This window comes from Lissotriton vulgaris, chromosome 1_1, assembly GCF_964263255.1.
Source record: "Lissotriton vulgaris chromosome 1_1, aLisVul1.2, whole genome shotgun sequence".
NCBI classification, from domain to species: domain Eukaryota; kingdom Metazoa; phylum Chordata; class Amphibia; order Caudata; family Salamandridae; genus Lissotriton; species Lissotriton vulgaris.
Window position 1 is genome coordinate 2,080,535,881 of NC_141685.1, and position 16,999 is coordinate 2,080,552,879.

General features: G+C 40.4%; 1 protein-coding gene across 11 annotated transcripts in view; it reads left to right on the plus strand.

Moving 5' to 3' along the window:
* EPS8 (EGFR pathway substrate 8, signaling adaptor) overlaps window positions 1-16,999 on the plus strand; it is a 1,020,454-nt gene that overhangs the window by 729,125 nt on the left and 274,330 nt on the right. For all 11 annotated transcript variants that reach the window (XM_086920872.1, XM_086920932.1, XM_086920898.1 and 8 more), the window contains 3 exons: window positions 9,805-9,931; window positions 10,155-10,243; window positions 13,945-14,019. In XM_086920872.1, coding sequence (XP_086776998.1) covers window positions 9,805-9,931; window positions 10,155-10,243; window positions 13,945-14,019 — 291 coding nt within the window. The remainder of the gene's footprint in view (window positions 1-9,804; window positions 9,932-10,154; window positions 10,244-13,944; window positions 14,020-16,999) is intronic.

Genomic DNA, 16,999 nt, shown 5'->3' on the forward strand with positions numbered 1-16,999 from the left:
AGGGTCCCACAAGTAGAGATTCCTCCAGAAGCTGTGCCCTATGTGGTGATTTTAACGGGGGTCCCTCAGTTAACAGAAAATAAGAAGGAGGGATATGCTGATCTCAAGAATAAAATCATCCACTGGTTGAGGTTGCACAGACCGATAGCGCCTAATATAGATGGGGACATAGCTCATGTTAGACGGATCAACTGGCTGGGGAGTAGAACCAAAAATATAGAGGGGGACCTAGTGGTGGTCAATTTTAGAGACCCTCGGGCAGTTGATTATATCTTAAACTGGCCACCTGGGAATGGGGAAACCTGTATCACCCCGCGGGCTTTAACTTACTTCTACCCCAGGTCAGAAGCTACTATCCCTAAATATTCAAACAGACCACAGCCTTATAGGCCGCCTCTTACACTACCCTATATTAACAATTATCCCCAGTATGGGCATCAGTTCTCCAGGGTGCCTGACCTACACTCCGCTTGGTCCATGGTTCCTTATAGACATACGTTGAACCAGGGCTCTAGGATGAATCACCTGCGACCCTTTACCCCGTTAGATACTTACAATCGGTTTTCCCAGCTGTCAGGGCTGGAAGACTGTGATTGAAGTTTGGGGCCCGGGGGGGGGATAAATGAACTCCTTGGGGAGGAGGACCCTCGACTACTTTGTGGTAGTACAGATACAGAAGAAGTTAGGCTACTCACAGCCCATATGTCCACCACCAATGCCATTATTGAGGATTCTTGGCTAGCTGGGCCTTTGACTAGTATGGTTGGTTGTTTTACAACCTCCATTCCACTGGTTCGGGAGGGGGGGAGCCCTATGACCAGGGTGGAAAACGAGAGTGCGACTGAGGTGGGTTATACTCCTATGCCCAGAGGAAGGCGGGCAATAAACCTCGTTTCTTGGAATATTGCTGGGCTAAAGAGGAAGCTAGAAATCCTGGCGTGGCATACGCTCATTGAGCAGTTTGATGTTTGCCTGTTTCAGGAAACATGGAGTCTATTACCGCTACATAAATCGGGGTACACCACCCACTCTGTGCTCGCTGTAAGCAAGGGAAAGGGTAGACCAGCGGGTGGTCTCTTGGTTTGGATAAAAATAGATCTGGACTGGGTGGTCACATGCCATAATGTGGAGTGTAATGATATACTCCACCTGTCGGCAAGAGGACGGGAGGATGTCGTCAGGCTTGACCTTTTTAATGTCTATGCTAGAGGGACTCCGGGTGACTCTTCCTCTTTGACCTTAACAGCTCTGGACTCGGCCTTAGCCAATTGCCCCTGTTCAGCTAAAATCCTTGTGGGGGGTGATTTTAATTGTACATTTGAACCCCTCCTCGGAGATGACCCCTTAGGAATTGAAGAGGAGGATTCAAAATGGTCCATCCCAACTCTATCCCTGCCCCCTATTAGGAAGTGGTCACCTAGGGCCATTCAAATTAATGCATTGACAAGGGACCACAAATTAAGAGCCCTTAATGGCAGGACTATATCCGATCAGACAGGGGCACTGACCTTTAATAGACTCTCAGGCCCGTCCCGAATCGATTACATCCTAATGGATGTTGGATTCTGGGCGGATCTTATTGATATGGAGGTCTTTCCAAGTCAGGATAGTGACCACAATCCCCTGTGTTGCAAGTTCAACTGGGGTGTTCTCAATGACAGGCGGGCGAATGACACCTTAAAAATAACTAAAGAGGTTATCCCATATAACAACAACCGTAGACTGAAATGGGATAAGGCTAACCTTAAGGAGGATGATATAGGAATCATTAAATCCCTGGTTGAGGGTTTGTCTTCTAATCTAGAGGTCTGGGTTGGTGAAAATCGGACTAACAGCACCCAACACCCCTCCCTTGACTGTGCCTATAAAGCCACAATAGATCAAGTTGGCCAATTTTTTATCTCGAAAGGGAAAAGTAATAGGGCTCCCGCTATACCCTCTACTCTTTGTAAACCATGGTATACAGAGCAAAAGGAAAAATCTGACAAAAGCTCTGCTTTTAGGGGACCCTTTACTGGTTAGAGCGGCCAGGAAGGATTATCTGAAAGCATTATCATTGGCCAAACGGGAGTGGGAGGAACAGCATTGGCAGGATCTCTCCAAGGCTGTGAGCAGTAGGAACCCGAACCTCTTTTGGGATTTGATTAATAAAACAAGGCAGAGAAAATCGCAACCATTGGCTGCTCATATAACTAGCCAGCAATGGTTTACTCATTTTTCATCCCTTTACGGAGACTTGGAGGAAACAACTAGTCCTGGGGTGAATAGTCTGGGTGAAGGGGACCACCTAGAGGATAATGCCCTTTTATTTACGACCTCAGAAGTAGTGATGGCGATTAGACATCTAACCCCTAAGAAAGCCGCCGGGCAGGACGGGATTCCTGGAGATCTGCTGATGGCGGAGCCAGAGGCCTGGGCCAGACTAATTGCTATAATAATGAATCTGATCACGAGGGGACACCAGGTACCAGACTCCTGGAAAGGGGCCGAGGTAGTTACTGTGTATAAGAAGGGGGTAAGAGATGACCCTGCGAACTACAGACCTATCAGTTTGATAGACATAATTCAGAAAGTGGTCGGCAGGGTCATCATCTCAAGAGTATGCGATTGGATAGAGGAGGCCAGTATCCTCTCCCACTTGCAAGCGGGTTTCAGAAGGAAGGTAGGCACGATGGACCAGGTCTTTCGTTTTTTTGCCATCTATTGGAAGGCGGTTACCATCAAGAAAGGCAGTTTGTATATGGCCTTCATAGATCTCAAGACTGCGTTCGACCTGGTCCCTCGTGCAAAACTTTGGGAAATACTTGGAGAGATGGGTTTTCCCAGTGGTCTTCTGAACCTAATCGTAAAGCTGCACGAGGGTAATTATGCGATGGGGATCCCAGGGACAACTAACAGATAGGATCCCAGTGCGGAGAGGAGTACGTCAGGGCTGTGTCATGGCTCCGACCCTCTTCTCCCTATTCGTAAATGGAGTGGTGGACCATCTGAAGGGGGAGGAGACGGATGCCCCATCCCTGGCGGGGGAGAGAATCCCCACACTTCTCTTCGCTGATGACACCCTATTAATTTCTAAATCCCCGGTGGGCCTACAAAAACTCTTGAATCGGTTTAGCTCCTTCTGCACCATTCGAGGCTTAACCATCAATACATCGAAAACCAAATTGATGGCTTTTGCCCCCTCAAAAAGATTTAAAAATAACTTTGTGCTCAATAGTGCTCCCCTCGAGCTGGTCGAATCTTTTGACTATCTTGGCGTCCGGATAAACAGCCGCATGACCTGGAAGGACCATCTTTCCAAAATGTTACTTAGTCACCGAAGAGTATCCGGGGTGACGCTGAAGGAGCTCCGTGAATCAAGTAGTAAACCGGTCTCCCCAGCTATGGCCATCTATGAGGGACAGATTCTTCCTGCGGCCCTTTATGGCTCCGAACTTTGGGGGTTTGAAGGGGTTTCAGATCTGATGATAGCGGAAAATAATTTCTTTAGGAAAGTGGTAGCTCTTCCCGCTTCCACCCCAATGATCCCACTTAGATTAGATCTGGGCAGAAGAACATTAAAGGACTTGGTGAGGCTACGCCCGTTGCTCTTCTGGTCCCGTCTAAGAAGAACTGAGGAGCTTGCAAAGTATGCAGAAGGGTTGGACGATCTACTCTTACTGGACACAGGTAAAAAAATAGGATGGCTAAACAAACTGAAAGAACTGGCTTTCAATTTGGGTCTAAGAGAGGCATGGGAGTCGCAATCACCGCCACCCAAAGATGTGATTAAAAAACTATACTGGGACTGGGTACAGAGTAACGCTACGAGGGTTACGAATGTGGGCTCATTTACTGATCAATTTTTGTCAATTAAGTGTGTGAGAAAATTGGAACCCTTTCTCGACTTGATAACTAAACCGTTGGATCGAGCGTTGTACCTAAAATTGCGATATGGGACGCTCCCGGTGCATGACTTTACTGTGAGGTGAGGTGGTCGAATTCAGATGCCCTCTTGCGCGCATGCCCTGGCTGTGCGGCACCAAAGGAATCGGTGACTCATTTGTTTTTCGCCTGCCCAGCCTACAAAGGGGCGCGGAAATTCTGGTTGAAACCCGTCTGCAGGGAATTAGGGTTGAGGTGCCATAGCCAGGCACTACGCGTCCTCTCTACAGATTCTTCATCTGCCATTATGATTTGTGGGGTGGCTAAATTTTTGGGAAGTGCGTGGTTGACGCGCTCCCGCTTATTGAAACTGCACCCGGGGGGCCCTACAGGCTGACGTTGAATTTACTGTTACCAAACTAATGAATGAGGTGCCCATGCTTTTTTATTGTATTTTAATCTTTTTTTTATTGGTAAAATTGGAAATGTATTTGTATATGTATTCTTTTATGGTGATTAATTTGCCGAATAAAGATATTACAATCGATTATGTTCCGGATATGGGAGCTGATTGATTGCTGTTTTCACCAGTACTTTTAGTTCAAAGCTAACACTGTGATTATAGGTCAATAGAGTTGTGGGATCCAGACTCATCCATGCTCTCTTAAGCTTCTTGATATATAGTAACAATGAAAGATCCGGTTTGATTACCTTGAACTGTTGTTGCCATCTTAATTAGTAATTATGATTTTGATCAATAAAAAGAGTAATCCTAACAGTGTGGTCAACCATTTTTTAGTAGATGTCCTATACTATTGGGAATTTCGTCCTTTAACATTCTTAGTGTTTAATATACTCAATTGCTGTGCCAGTCATGTAATGTAGACTATTACACTGTTTATCACAACTACAAGGGTTCAGCTCTACATTGTGAATACATGGGCCAGAAGAAAAGACCAGTTAGAGTGATATTCATCTATTAGACTACATTTCCTAGTGTTGTACCTTCAGCCAAATGGAACATTGTCATTATGCTCTTTAAAACGTATGATTCATAAACATGGTGACCATAGTTCATGCTACCTCCAGGAATCAGTTGGATATAGATATGTGCGAATGCTGGAATACAGAGTCATAGCACCTATACCCAGTTTGTTTCAGTCTGATTATCGTTCAGCTTTGCATCCCATTATTCGTGGAGGAAGGGTGTTTATCATTGCACTGTGGTATTCCACTTAAACCCTGTTAGCTGACTATTCATAACAAACCGTTACATGAAAAGTATGGTGAGAGCACTGATGGATTTCCTTTCCTCTGAGTAAACTAGTATGCAGCTACTTGCACTAGTCACTTCTCAGCATAAGTGCGCTTCCCCTGTGGGATTTCACAGTAACCTGCTTTGTTGTGTTAACATTCAAGTTCTGCATATGCTTTCTCAACATCGAATGCATTATTTCCAGGTAATTTTTGTCTCCGTTTTTAAGATTGCACCTTTAAATGGTTTAACATTGATGTGACTTACATCCAGGATCGCTTTTACCTTAGTGCACAAAACTTAAAGATAATCACATATATACATGGATGGTGATCCCCCTCTATATTTGTTGAGCTTTGCTGGTTGTTTGTCTGGGCTTTGTATTACCTTTACCAGGGGCACCATGCAGAGGTGCCCCCTGTCACCCCTTCTGTTCGCACTAACATTAGAACCCTTAGCATGTCTCATAAGACAATGTCACAAACATGCGGCTCTTAATCTGCGCCACCGTCCCCTCATCATCTCACTATATGCGGAGGACATGTTACTCTTTATCCGCGAACCTCATACACATCTGTCGTCGGTGCTAAGGGAGTAGCTAGATTTTCCGGGTTACACATTAACTGGTCCAAATCAGTGATATTACCTCTGACCGAAGCCACAAATCTGCAGGAGCTGGAATTCCCTCTTGAATGGGCACAGGACTCAGTAAAGTATCTGGGGATCTGGGTTCATCGCGATCCCGAAAGAGTCGTACATGAGAATTACGGCACTGCTGTCACCAAATTAGAGCAACAGATTGACAGATGGATCCGATTACCGCTTTCACTTGCCGATCAAATTGCCTTGATAAAAATGATGGTATTGTATTACCTTTTTAGCAGTCATCAATATTTCCACTGCAATGGAATGACCAAGAACACTATACAGTCATATGGTATGTTAATGTCAAATATATTATCATTGACAGTCAACCTCTTTCTGATCTAAGTGTGGAGAGGCACAATCACCCATATGAGAGTAAGGATATTTAGGCTACTCGACAAAACAACTTGTAGGGCTTTAAATGGATTTTCCCACGTGTGCGAGTGCAGTGTTACATTAAATGTCAGTTGCCAAACATTGAACTCTGTAATGTAACTGCCCTCATATTCTGAAATATTAAGTCCTAAATATTGTTTTAATTTATGTTCTTTCACTCTATATTTCTTCAAAATGAGGGATGCTCCTCACACCCCTAAATTAATTTGCTGCATAATCTAATTTCTAGAGATCACAATTGTTTATAAGGAGGTGGTCATGGTCCTGGCCCAATAGGCCAACTAGGGGCAGTCTTTTTGGGGTAAAATATGTCAACTTTGCATTGGGGTTGAATTATTCACGTGAATGTTTAACTATACTCAACGGAGACTGGAATTAAGATCTTAGCCTACCAGTAAGCAGGTCTAATGATCATTTCCTCCTGTTTACTTACATGATAGGACACCTCATTGTTTCTTGAATGTCTGGAAATTATGCTTAAGGTAGTAGATCACATTGGTGCATAATTTGACTTATGTGAAGAGGAGTCATAGCCATATGATGAGCCATGGCAGCATCTGGGTGGGTGAGGGAGTTCCTCCTATTAAAATAACATTCCTTTCAAGCTTGCTTTATTTGAGATAAGAACACATATTAAATACCTTATTATCTAATTTATACTTGGAGAACATTTTGATGTATAGTCATTGACATAGTGCCAGTGTTTTATTTTTTCCAAGATGGCTGACAAGATTATGAGCGATGTGGTGATATTTTTGACTTCTAAAACTATGATACAACATGTGCAATATATTCAAGATGGCCACCACATTTAGGCAGCTACATATTTTGTTTTTCATGCACGTGTGTTTTGTATTTAAACAAAATTAAACATCACACCAGAAATGCATCGCTAAAAAAGGTCAGACTTTTTGGATTCCAGCTCTTCTGCTACCTGCCAGTACCTCGCTTGTGTGTAGCTCAGCCTATTAACTTATAAGATTTTGCTAGGTTAAATGAACATAGGTATACCAAAAATACAAATGAGATATTAAAGGCTAAAATGTGTGTATTTTCAGCTGATAGTTGAATAAAATAGCTACGTTTCCAACATTTTAAATCTGATGTTTCAGTGTTAAATCATGCAGCCTTGGCAAGAATTATTACTAATAATTATTACCATGGACCCTTTGGCAATGTAGCTTATGCTGTTTTGCATTAACCATATCAAAGCATTCCCAATTGCTTTTTGACAATACTGCGGTAACCCTGTATGATCTACTTAGGTGATTACCGCTGGATCTTCAGTATGGTGGTGACTAATGTTATCATGTCGGTTATGATCAAGAATAATAATTGTTAATGGCGTGGGGTGATTTTCATTGAACATAAGTAAGATCTCATTACAGTAGAGGTGGGAGACCCCAAATAAATTGCATGCTTTACTTATAAAAAGAAAACAAAAATCCAATTCCAGTGGAGTTGTACACTCAAACATGCCTGGCCACATTCCTGGATCGGTGAAGTGTGACCTCAGTCACAGGTGGAGTGAACACTTGATCTTTTTTCAGCTTGCTTTTATTTCCAACCTGTCCCAGATAGATTCTCTGTTATAGATTTGGCAATGGAAATCTACCTGGCAAGAGTTCAGTGGAAAAATCTTGATTTGTCTCAATTGCCAGATCTTATCCTAGAGGTTCAGAAAGCAGACCAGTTAAACAACACCTTTTTCCCAGGCCTTCAGCAGCAGTACTGACAATATTTCAGAAAGCTTTATTGATACAGATGGTTAAATTCGTATATGTAAGCCAAAAAATAGCTAAGATGCAAGTTTAAAAATAAGCCTTCTAAAACAGGCATGAATTATCAATCATTCTAATATCAGCTTTAAATTATATCAGAACCACAGATATTTTATAGCAGTTTGCCCTTTTATGAACATACTCTTATTTTGTTATCAAATTCACATTTAGCTTTAAATAACAGCTTACCATTTTTTTGGGATTAAACACAATTGTTGTACTCTTTTAGATACAGGTTTGGTCCTCAAACATCTTCTTTCATTAAATAAAATGAATGCTCATAAAGCATACAATTCGACCATCTTTGTGTCCAGAATAGCCAGAATTATGTCAAGAATGCCAGTGTCTGTCAAGAATGGGTGCTCGCTTTTCCAATGAGATATTGTTTTAAATAAATGTAAATCTTAAAAGTCCTAAAGCAAATTGAATTAAAAAAATAAAACATTACCAAAGAATGTGTTACAAAAGAAGGAAATTGATTCTGCATTCGGAGCTTATAGTTAATGACACATAAACTCACTGAAATCAATTAAACAACTAATCTTACCCTTGATGAGAAATTCAAAACATGGGGAATTAATTGTGTTTTTGATATCTGATCCAGATTAAAGCACCGAGCACAGTGACCCCCTTGGTCATGTGGAGGGACTGAATCCTAGAATGTTTATCGCAATCAAGGTTTTGTCATTCACAGTTAAAGACAAACTTGAGGGGATTCCTGACATCTTGTGTAAAATGCTTATGACAAACATAAACCGGATACCAGGACATCCTACATGGGGGGAAATTGCATCACAGTTGGCTAATTTAAGCAGAGTTTCCGGTTCTCAGTCTGAGCCAGATTCTTGTCTCCGTGTTACTCAATCCTTAAATTGGGCACCTTGGCCTGTCTTCTTTTGTCAGCAGCTTATCAGTGCAGTCCAGCCTTGCAGAAACTGTGTGTCCAATAGTATGCTGTTTTCGAAGATCAAATAGTTCTGCACTTCCTGAATAATAATTAGGTAATCTAAAATATCGTGCATCGGAATAAACTATAAAGCTTCATGATGCATTCAGTTGTTTCTGAATGCATAACTGCTAAAACAAATAGCTTCCATAGACTTGGGGTGCTGAGCTTAGACGGCCCAGAGAAAAAGGCCACAGCTACTGTTCAAGGATCAAATATCTACAAGTGAATCAGTCAGTGCCTCTGTATCCTTCTCTTCTCAGCTTGTTCGGAGGCTCAGTGATTGGTACCAGCTTGATAGCTCTCTAATCTAGTCTGAACTGTCCAAATGCCACTCTCCCAGCATTGTTGTAGTTCTTCTAAAATCATAGGTTATGGCTGAGAGCCGTGTGAATATCCAATATGGTTAAAAAAATAGTTTTTTTTAGAGGAAATAGACGGTCTTTCAGTGGTCACCCTACACACCCAAGGAGGGACAATAATAAATGTTCAATAAAATTCTCCTACTTCACATCCATACAACATACACATATGCAACCCGGTGGTACAGAACTAATACTGTTGATTTTAAAGAGGCTGCGATTATTTGATGCCCACGGTGTCAGCTTGGTAACATTAGACAATGTTGTAGAGGAAGAGTACATAGTGACTAATGCCTTCTACGGCTCAGAGGTCCTCGAACCAGTGAAACAACACGAGCAGATGCTTTCTTTCCAAAATCGCCTGTAGAATGTTAGATGTGAGAGAGTTATGTTTAGTATTTAAAAAGGTATAAAAAATGTATCAGCAATTATTTCATTTGCTCGGCTATTTGTAAAATTCACAACATTCAGAACGCAGCTAAAAGTAACCTGTAATAAACATATTGAACTATGCACCGTTTTCACTGCTCAGAGATGCTCCTTTTCCTCTTTCAGCAAATTCTAAACCACATTTTGGATGACATTGAATATTTTATAACCAAACTTCAGAAAGCTGCTGAGGCGTATTCTGATCTTTCAAAGAGGAAAAAATTGAAGAAAAATAAAAAGAAAGGGCCTGGAGGTAAGTGGAGCTTAAATTATACCTTTCGCTGCAAGGATAATGCTTCATGAATATTCTTTATATCGTGCTGTAATGTTCTTTTCAGTTTCTAAAAGAAAGAGCTGTAATGCTTCACGTTGGCCCACTTTCCCCGTTGCTAGCCTAATTAAGCATTTTCAGTCAAAGGTCAAAAGCTAATATTCCGCAGTCTACTGGATAACCAATTTTCATGTTTTCTCATCAGAGGGTGTTCTGACTCTTCGTGCAAAACCTCCTCCCCAAGAAGAATTTATAGACTGCTTCCAAAAGTTCAAACATGGATTCAATCTTTTGGTAAGCTTAATGTGAAGATTATATTTTAAGTTTCTTTCTGACATGAAAATGTTATTGTAGTGACACTAGATTATTATTTTAACATTACTGGCTTGGGTGCATTTTGAACCTCCTGTACCCAAACTGTGTGTGAATTGGACAAGAATGTAATGGAGATGTGTTGCTCAATGTGTGATCTTTGCTTGATGGAGAATAATCTTGTTTGCTGGGGGATGCAGGGATACAAATGTGTGATTCGCATTCACCACTCTACTGAGAACAATCCTTCCTATTATTACATCCATAAATCCATATCCAGTCCTATCAAACCACCTTTAAAGTTGTTCTATCATTTATCCATCCTACACCATCAACAGAAAGGAATTTATAATTCTCTTAGTTGTGAGACTTACATAACTGTGGATCACACACATTCTTGTAGCTTTGCAGAGGGGTATGGCGCAGCAGCCAGTGCAACTGACTCCAGAGCACGGGGCTCACCGTTCGATCTTTGGCGCCGGTGGCAGCTCAGCCCAGCACCATGTGACTCTGGGGAATAGCTTGCTTAATCTTCCTGACGGCCCCCAGTGCCTTGAGACCCATAGGGGTGATTAGTTCGCGCTTTACAAATACCGGGTTGTTGCTTTTATTCTTTACCCAAATCAAGTGCCAGTGAAAATAAATGTAGTTTACGCGTTTCTTTTGATTTCTAGTTTCCATACTATCCATAAATCAGTCTTCAACATCGTTCCTAATCTTGAGAAATAAGTAAAGAGTTTTACCCCTTCTTTTTGTAGGTCGGGGTTCTGACAAAACATATATCAAATGTACCTACTATTACCATATACCTAAATTGGGCATGAGTTCTCAAGAAAATCAGTACCCAATGGTGCCCAAGTCATTCTAGTGGTTCCACATTGAGCATGGAGGATATGGTATCCAGAACTCCGGGGCTTGATCATCTGTCCTCCGATCAGGCTTTCTCTCTGGGAGGGTCTGCTGTTGCAGCAGCAGGGCTGGGTTCTGCATCCGGGCCTTCGCAATCTCCACTTTTGTGCTTGGAGGTTGAGCAGAGACAGGTAAACACCTTCGACCTTACTCCAGAGGTGTTCTGTGTCATCATGGAAATCAGGCCTCCTTCAATGAAAACGCTGTACTCCTGTCATTGGGACAGATTGGTAGCGTGGTTTGGCAATCACCACCTAGAACCCTTCCAGCCAAAGTTATCTGACATTTTATTTGTTTTGACCCTCTACCAGCTTGGCTTTACTCTGGGCACTCTTAAAGGGCATCTTTCGGCACATCTTCTCTGCAGTTGCCACATCAGCCTTCATTGTCTAAATGTCCAGTTGTTATGCATTTTTTTTAAAGAGTTACAACATTAGTTTCCTCCCTCCCCCTTTGTTTTGCCACAGTAGGACCTTAATTTGGTCTTTTCCATTTTTTGATGTGTACTCCCTTTGAGCTGCTTCACAGCTGCCCCTTGTGGCTTCTTACCCTAAAGACAGTGTTCTTGTCGCCATTACATCGGTGTAACAGGTGATTGAGCTTCAATTCACTCTGTCAACTTGCTGTACACCTCTGTTTTCCCCATACAAACATCTTTCTTACTAAAGGTTGTGATGCTGTTCCACAGCCCTCAAACCATCATCCTGCTGGCGTTCTATGCTCCACCTCACTCCTCAAAGGAGGAGAGACTCCCTTTCTTGGACCTCAAGAGAGCTCTGAGCTTTTACAAAGATAATACCAAAGAACACTTGGTGGACGATAATCTCTTTCTGGGGTTCTCAGGAGCAAAAAAAGGCAAGCGTTAACATGTGTATTCACTGTCCTAGACATTTGCCATGCCGCTGCCTTGGTGTCCCTCCGTACGTTCACAAACCTCTATTATCTGGGCAGTCCATTTGCCCTGTAGAGTATTTTGCCCTCTTGGTTCTACAGACTTTCCTGTTTGAGTCTACTCTCAGACACTCCTCTAATTTCGTTACTGCTTTTGTATCTAGTCAACACTTGAGGAATCTGTGACAAGTAGTCTTTTTCAGAGGAACAAGTTGCTTACCTTCAGTATCTCTTTGTGGCAGAGATTCTATCTAGCTGCAGATTCCTCACTGACCCTCCCATCCTCTCCATCCTGTGAATGGACTAAAACCTTCAACAAGATCCCAAGTCTAGGAATTTACATACTAGTCAGATCAATTTACTTTTGACGCACTGCGTCTGGAGATGCAGACCCTCTTGAAAGCTGCTGATCTCTCACCCTACAAGCGAGAATTTTAAATTAAGAAAATATGCATGTGGTGTTAAGTTTTTATTGTCACAACTTTTGGCTCACTGGCCATTTCGGGTCCATTGATCAACAGACCACCACTAAGTGTACCGCTAAACGCCCTAGTAGGCGTGCAGGTGTTTTTATACTTTATATTCAATGGAATCCTAATCATGCACAAGCCATGGTCTGACTGATCCCAGTCCAGGCAGTACCACAACTTATCTACTAAAGAGTACAGTTAACGACTGGAAGTTGATCTTCACAGCCTGAGCACTAAAACATTTTGAGAGCATGGAATACCGAGAACATGCTCAATATAGAGAATAGATACAAACTGTTTGTTTTGTCTTCTCTTTGTGTGTTATTGTCCTTTTTCTTTGCAGGTGCAACTGGTTCCTCTAAATTTGAGGTTACCTTGAACAGGAGTCTTTTTTCCTTGCACTTTTTACACTTGTGTTTTTTCACTCACATGCCCTCTGGTCAGGGTGGGCCTTAGCGCTCCCATACCGCCGAGATTTAGTTCATTTTGGTCCTGACGAATGCCAGGTAAATTTACAACATAATAGGCAGAAACATGTTGACATGACGTCACCTAAGAGGAAGTAGCCAAACAATTTATTGGCCCCCTTCCGACATTTTGTTTTTAATATGTCTGATTGATCACCTATTAAATTCTTTTTGTGACACAATCTAGACATTTTTAATTTAAAGAACACTATCACTACCTCACTTGTCACTTCACAAAAAACCAGCTCCGCAGTAAATCTGGCATCGAAGCACACTGGGGAGGCGCTCTGCCTCTCCCGGTGGGGCCCAATGATGAAGCATGTCACCAACCAGGTTGGTGAGTGAGGGCCTTCTATATAAATCTAAAAGAATTTGTATTCCTATTCCCATGCTCTCTCTGTTGTGATTACAGTAATTACACTTTATTGTTGTTTAAATGATATTTTCCCCTTGAAATGATTTTTGATTATTGAATTTTCATACGGTTGAACTCGTTTAGAGACGTTTAAAGTGTCACATTTCACAAAGTGTTTCCTGGTGATAAGTGAATGGGGAAAATCATCAGATGTATGCATTATACCACGCAAGTTGTAATCCTGTTCGGACAGAAACTTCCATTTGCATCAATATTGGCTCAACAACAGAACACACACTTGGTCTGTAATGATACAAGCTGTCAAGGTAATCTGTGAATATATCATTTAAAATTTCTGGTTTTAATTTAGCAATAACCGTACTTTTTTGTAAGAAGTGAAAAGATGTCTACCCTAAAAGAATACATCATCCTCATAAAATGCTTGCTAAGCATTAATTCGTGAAAATGGATGATTTGTTACATTTAAGCCCATTTGAATGTGGCGCATTTGATTCAAAATATTTTGGCGCTCAACAAGACCTTTTCTAAAACAGAATGTATGAAATGTTTCATTTTTTTTTCCTGTTTCAGGCCAAATTAAAAACTCACATACAAAACCCAAGTGCATCAGAATTGATTCATTTTCTGTTTACACCATTGGAAATGGTAAGACAATGACTTTTTTTTTCCCTTTATTAGGAACAATCAATTATTTTATAACATGTGTTATGGTGTTGCATTAACTCAGTTTTGGGCATTTTGTATGCATGTCACATGCACCTCACAAAATATGCACTTCAATGAGAAGTCCCCTACACTATCTGCCCAGTGGGAGCACAACTCCTATGGTTCATCCTGGCTTCAAGAAAAATGGTGGTGACCAATCAGCCCATTTGTGATTGTGAAATTGTGTTTTCTTATGTTGGTTGTACTGTCAGACCTAAATGCCTCAGTTAATCAAGCTTATTTCCAGAATAATGCTCTTTGAATAAAAAAGCCAAATATTTCTGGATTGGTTTTGTGCCACACCAATATTTTCTTGAGGGCACACCACAGGTATACAATCATGTGATATGCAATTTGTTGTAATTCCAACAACCTCCTGGGTTTCTCAAAGTATATATTGATCTATGGTTTCTAAACATCTGCTGGCATTAATTGCATCATTTGCACATCCTTCCATTAAACTGGCATTATAAAATTGGAAATAGCCTTCTGTGATCAGAAAGAATAAATGTTATACACAACGAAGGTAAAGAATCTGAATGTTGGGAAACCTGCAGCCCAATCTCGCTGTAGAACTCAGACTATTAAAACTTAACTAAAATATGGAAAATGTCACCATTCAGTTAACAAATTGGATGATAAAGATCTATATGGCTTTATCTAAAATGGTACAGCCATAAAAACATTCTATCTGATTGACTTTGTAACCCCATCCTTTACCAGAGTTATTGCTCATCTTGAATGTGTTGCCATCGGTTAATAGTATCAATGGAGATGCGTGTTGAAAAATTTGCATTCATACTACCTCCAATGCTCTTCAAACCCTTAACTAAGGCTCATCAACCGTCTGACACTAATAGGATCGTACCTGATAAAATCCACATTATCCACCTCTCTTGCCTGTCCTGGCAATTGGAGTCAAACAAAGTGATCTAATTACAGGAATCCCAAATAATGAGAAAATCTTGAAAGGTATGTTAGTGAGTATCTGTTCCTCAGAAATATCTACCCTGGCACTCTTAATTTTGGTTACCACTTTGTTTCATTTGCAAGGTACAATCTTAGTTGGACAAAGTAATAAACATGTGTTCCATAATTACCCCAAAAATGTTGCAAACGTTTTTGCTTATGTAAAAGATGATGACAGATGGAACTATCTGGATTTTTTCTCTTAGGTAAGCATTAGCACTAGCAGAATATATAGTCTGCACAACCATTTTTATGTACCTTATACCCTAGCAATTTTCTGTCCAAATATTAGACTTGGAACTGTATGGAAAACTTTGTTTGGGGACTAAACCTCAAACCCAGAATTTAATTTCCAAACCTGAAAATTAAAATGGAATTTGGCCTCTTTAACTTCCTTGATGTTAAGAGATTTCACATCTGTGTTCTTATTCAACAAACCAAAGTTTGTTTCATAGCACCCAAGTCACCATTCCCCAAATGGATGTACATTGAAGAATTCTCTCTCAAAGTTGTAGCTTAACAGAGTGGTTAAAACCACATCCTCTACTAGACACATTTAGAACTGCCAGTAAATCCTTTACAATTGTAGCTAATTGATTAATTTAATTCAAGCAAGAAACTCTGTATGTGGCCAACATGTTCAAGTTCACTTGAAAAAAAGAAATTGATTCCAAAACTGAGTTAAACACATATTCAAAACTATTCTCAGATTGCTTTCAAACAGCTGATCAAATCCTACAACTTTCTATGTAATGAACTTCGACACTGTTTCCCTCAAAGCTGTTCTCAAATAGTTTGTTAGATTTAAGTATCCACATTACGGGTTTACATATTTCTGCAAGGCACAGTCTTTCTTTGAATTAATGACTCATATATATATATATATATATATATATATATATATATATATATATATATATATATATATATATATATATATATATAATGTCTCATGCTCCTATCAACTTTCTCAACATATGTTAAATTGCACAACTTTTTTTAAAAACCTGAAAAATAATACCTTAAAGTGAAATGACAATCAGACTTGAGTTCATGTATTCTAACAAAATACCTTGTCCTGCCCTTCAGCTTCTTTATAGTCTGCATTCATTTTAACTTAAGAATTTAGGGAAATAAATTATACTCAAAGCTCATAGCCTCAACCTCAAAAGTAATGCATCCTGTTGTATATATAATCAGTTCCATAGTGGGTATGGTCATATGTTTATCCTGTTTCAGCGGCCAGAGATTAATTAATGTCTGAAACTAATCAATAAATTGAAATGTTACCAACTGCCTCTGTTATTCTAATAATGTCTCATCTTGCAGCCTTACCCTATGACACAAGGTACTAGATCTCAATCTGCAAAAGCATTGTCTTACACAACTAGAAAGCCAAACAGAAAGCAAGTATTGAAAGTTATTTGACAGATAGGTCTGCCTTGGTCACCATCAAAAGTACAAAGTTAACACTTGAGTTCCTGCAAAGCCTAAGACACTTACTTAGATATCTGCAGTTGAATTCACCACTTTTGCCTTGAACCAAATTCCTGCAACTCCTTCTCTTTTATCACTCTCTTGTTGTTCTCATTGTTGCTTTGAACCCATTATGTACTTTGTGGTTATGATGTATGTATGTAATATGGAATCTGATGTTTTATCTGCCGATTAAATGTTGGCATTCGATGACTGACAAAATATTGTGCATTTTATTAAAAAAAACTGACTCTATTTACTAGATTTATAGAGCGCAATCCAGACTAAGGATCTGTAGGAGGGCTTAACTGACTAAAAAGCAAGGGAAATGTGATAACTGTTTGAGGACTGTTCCCCATGCATTTACAATGCATTTTTCATAGACATTTTTAAGAAGTACTTGTACAAAAAGGCTGAACAGAATTACACCAAATTTGTCATGAAACTATAGCTTCGTTCATAAAGTGTGCCTGTG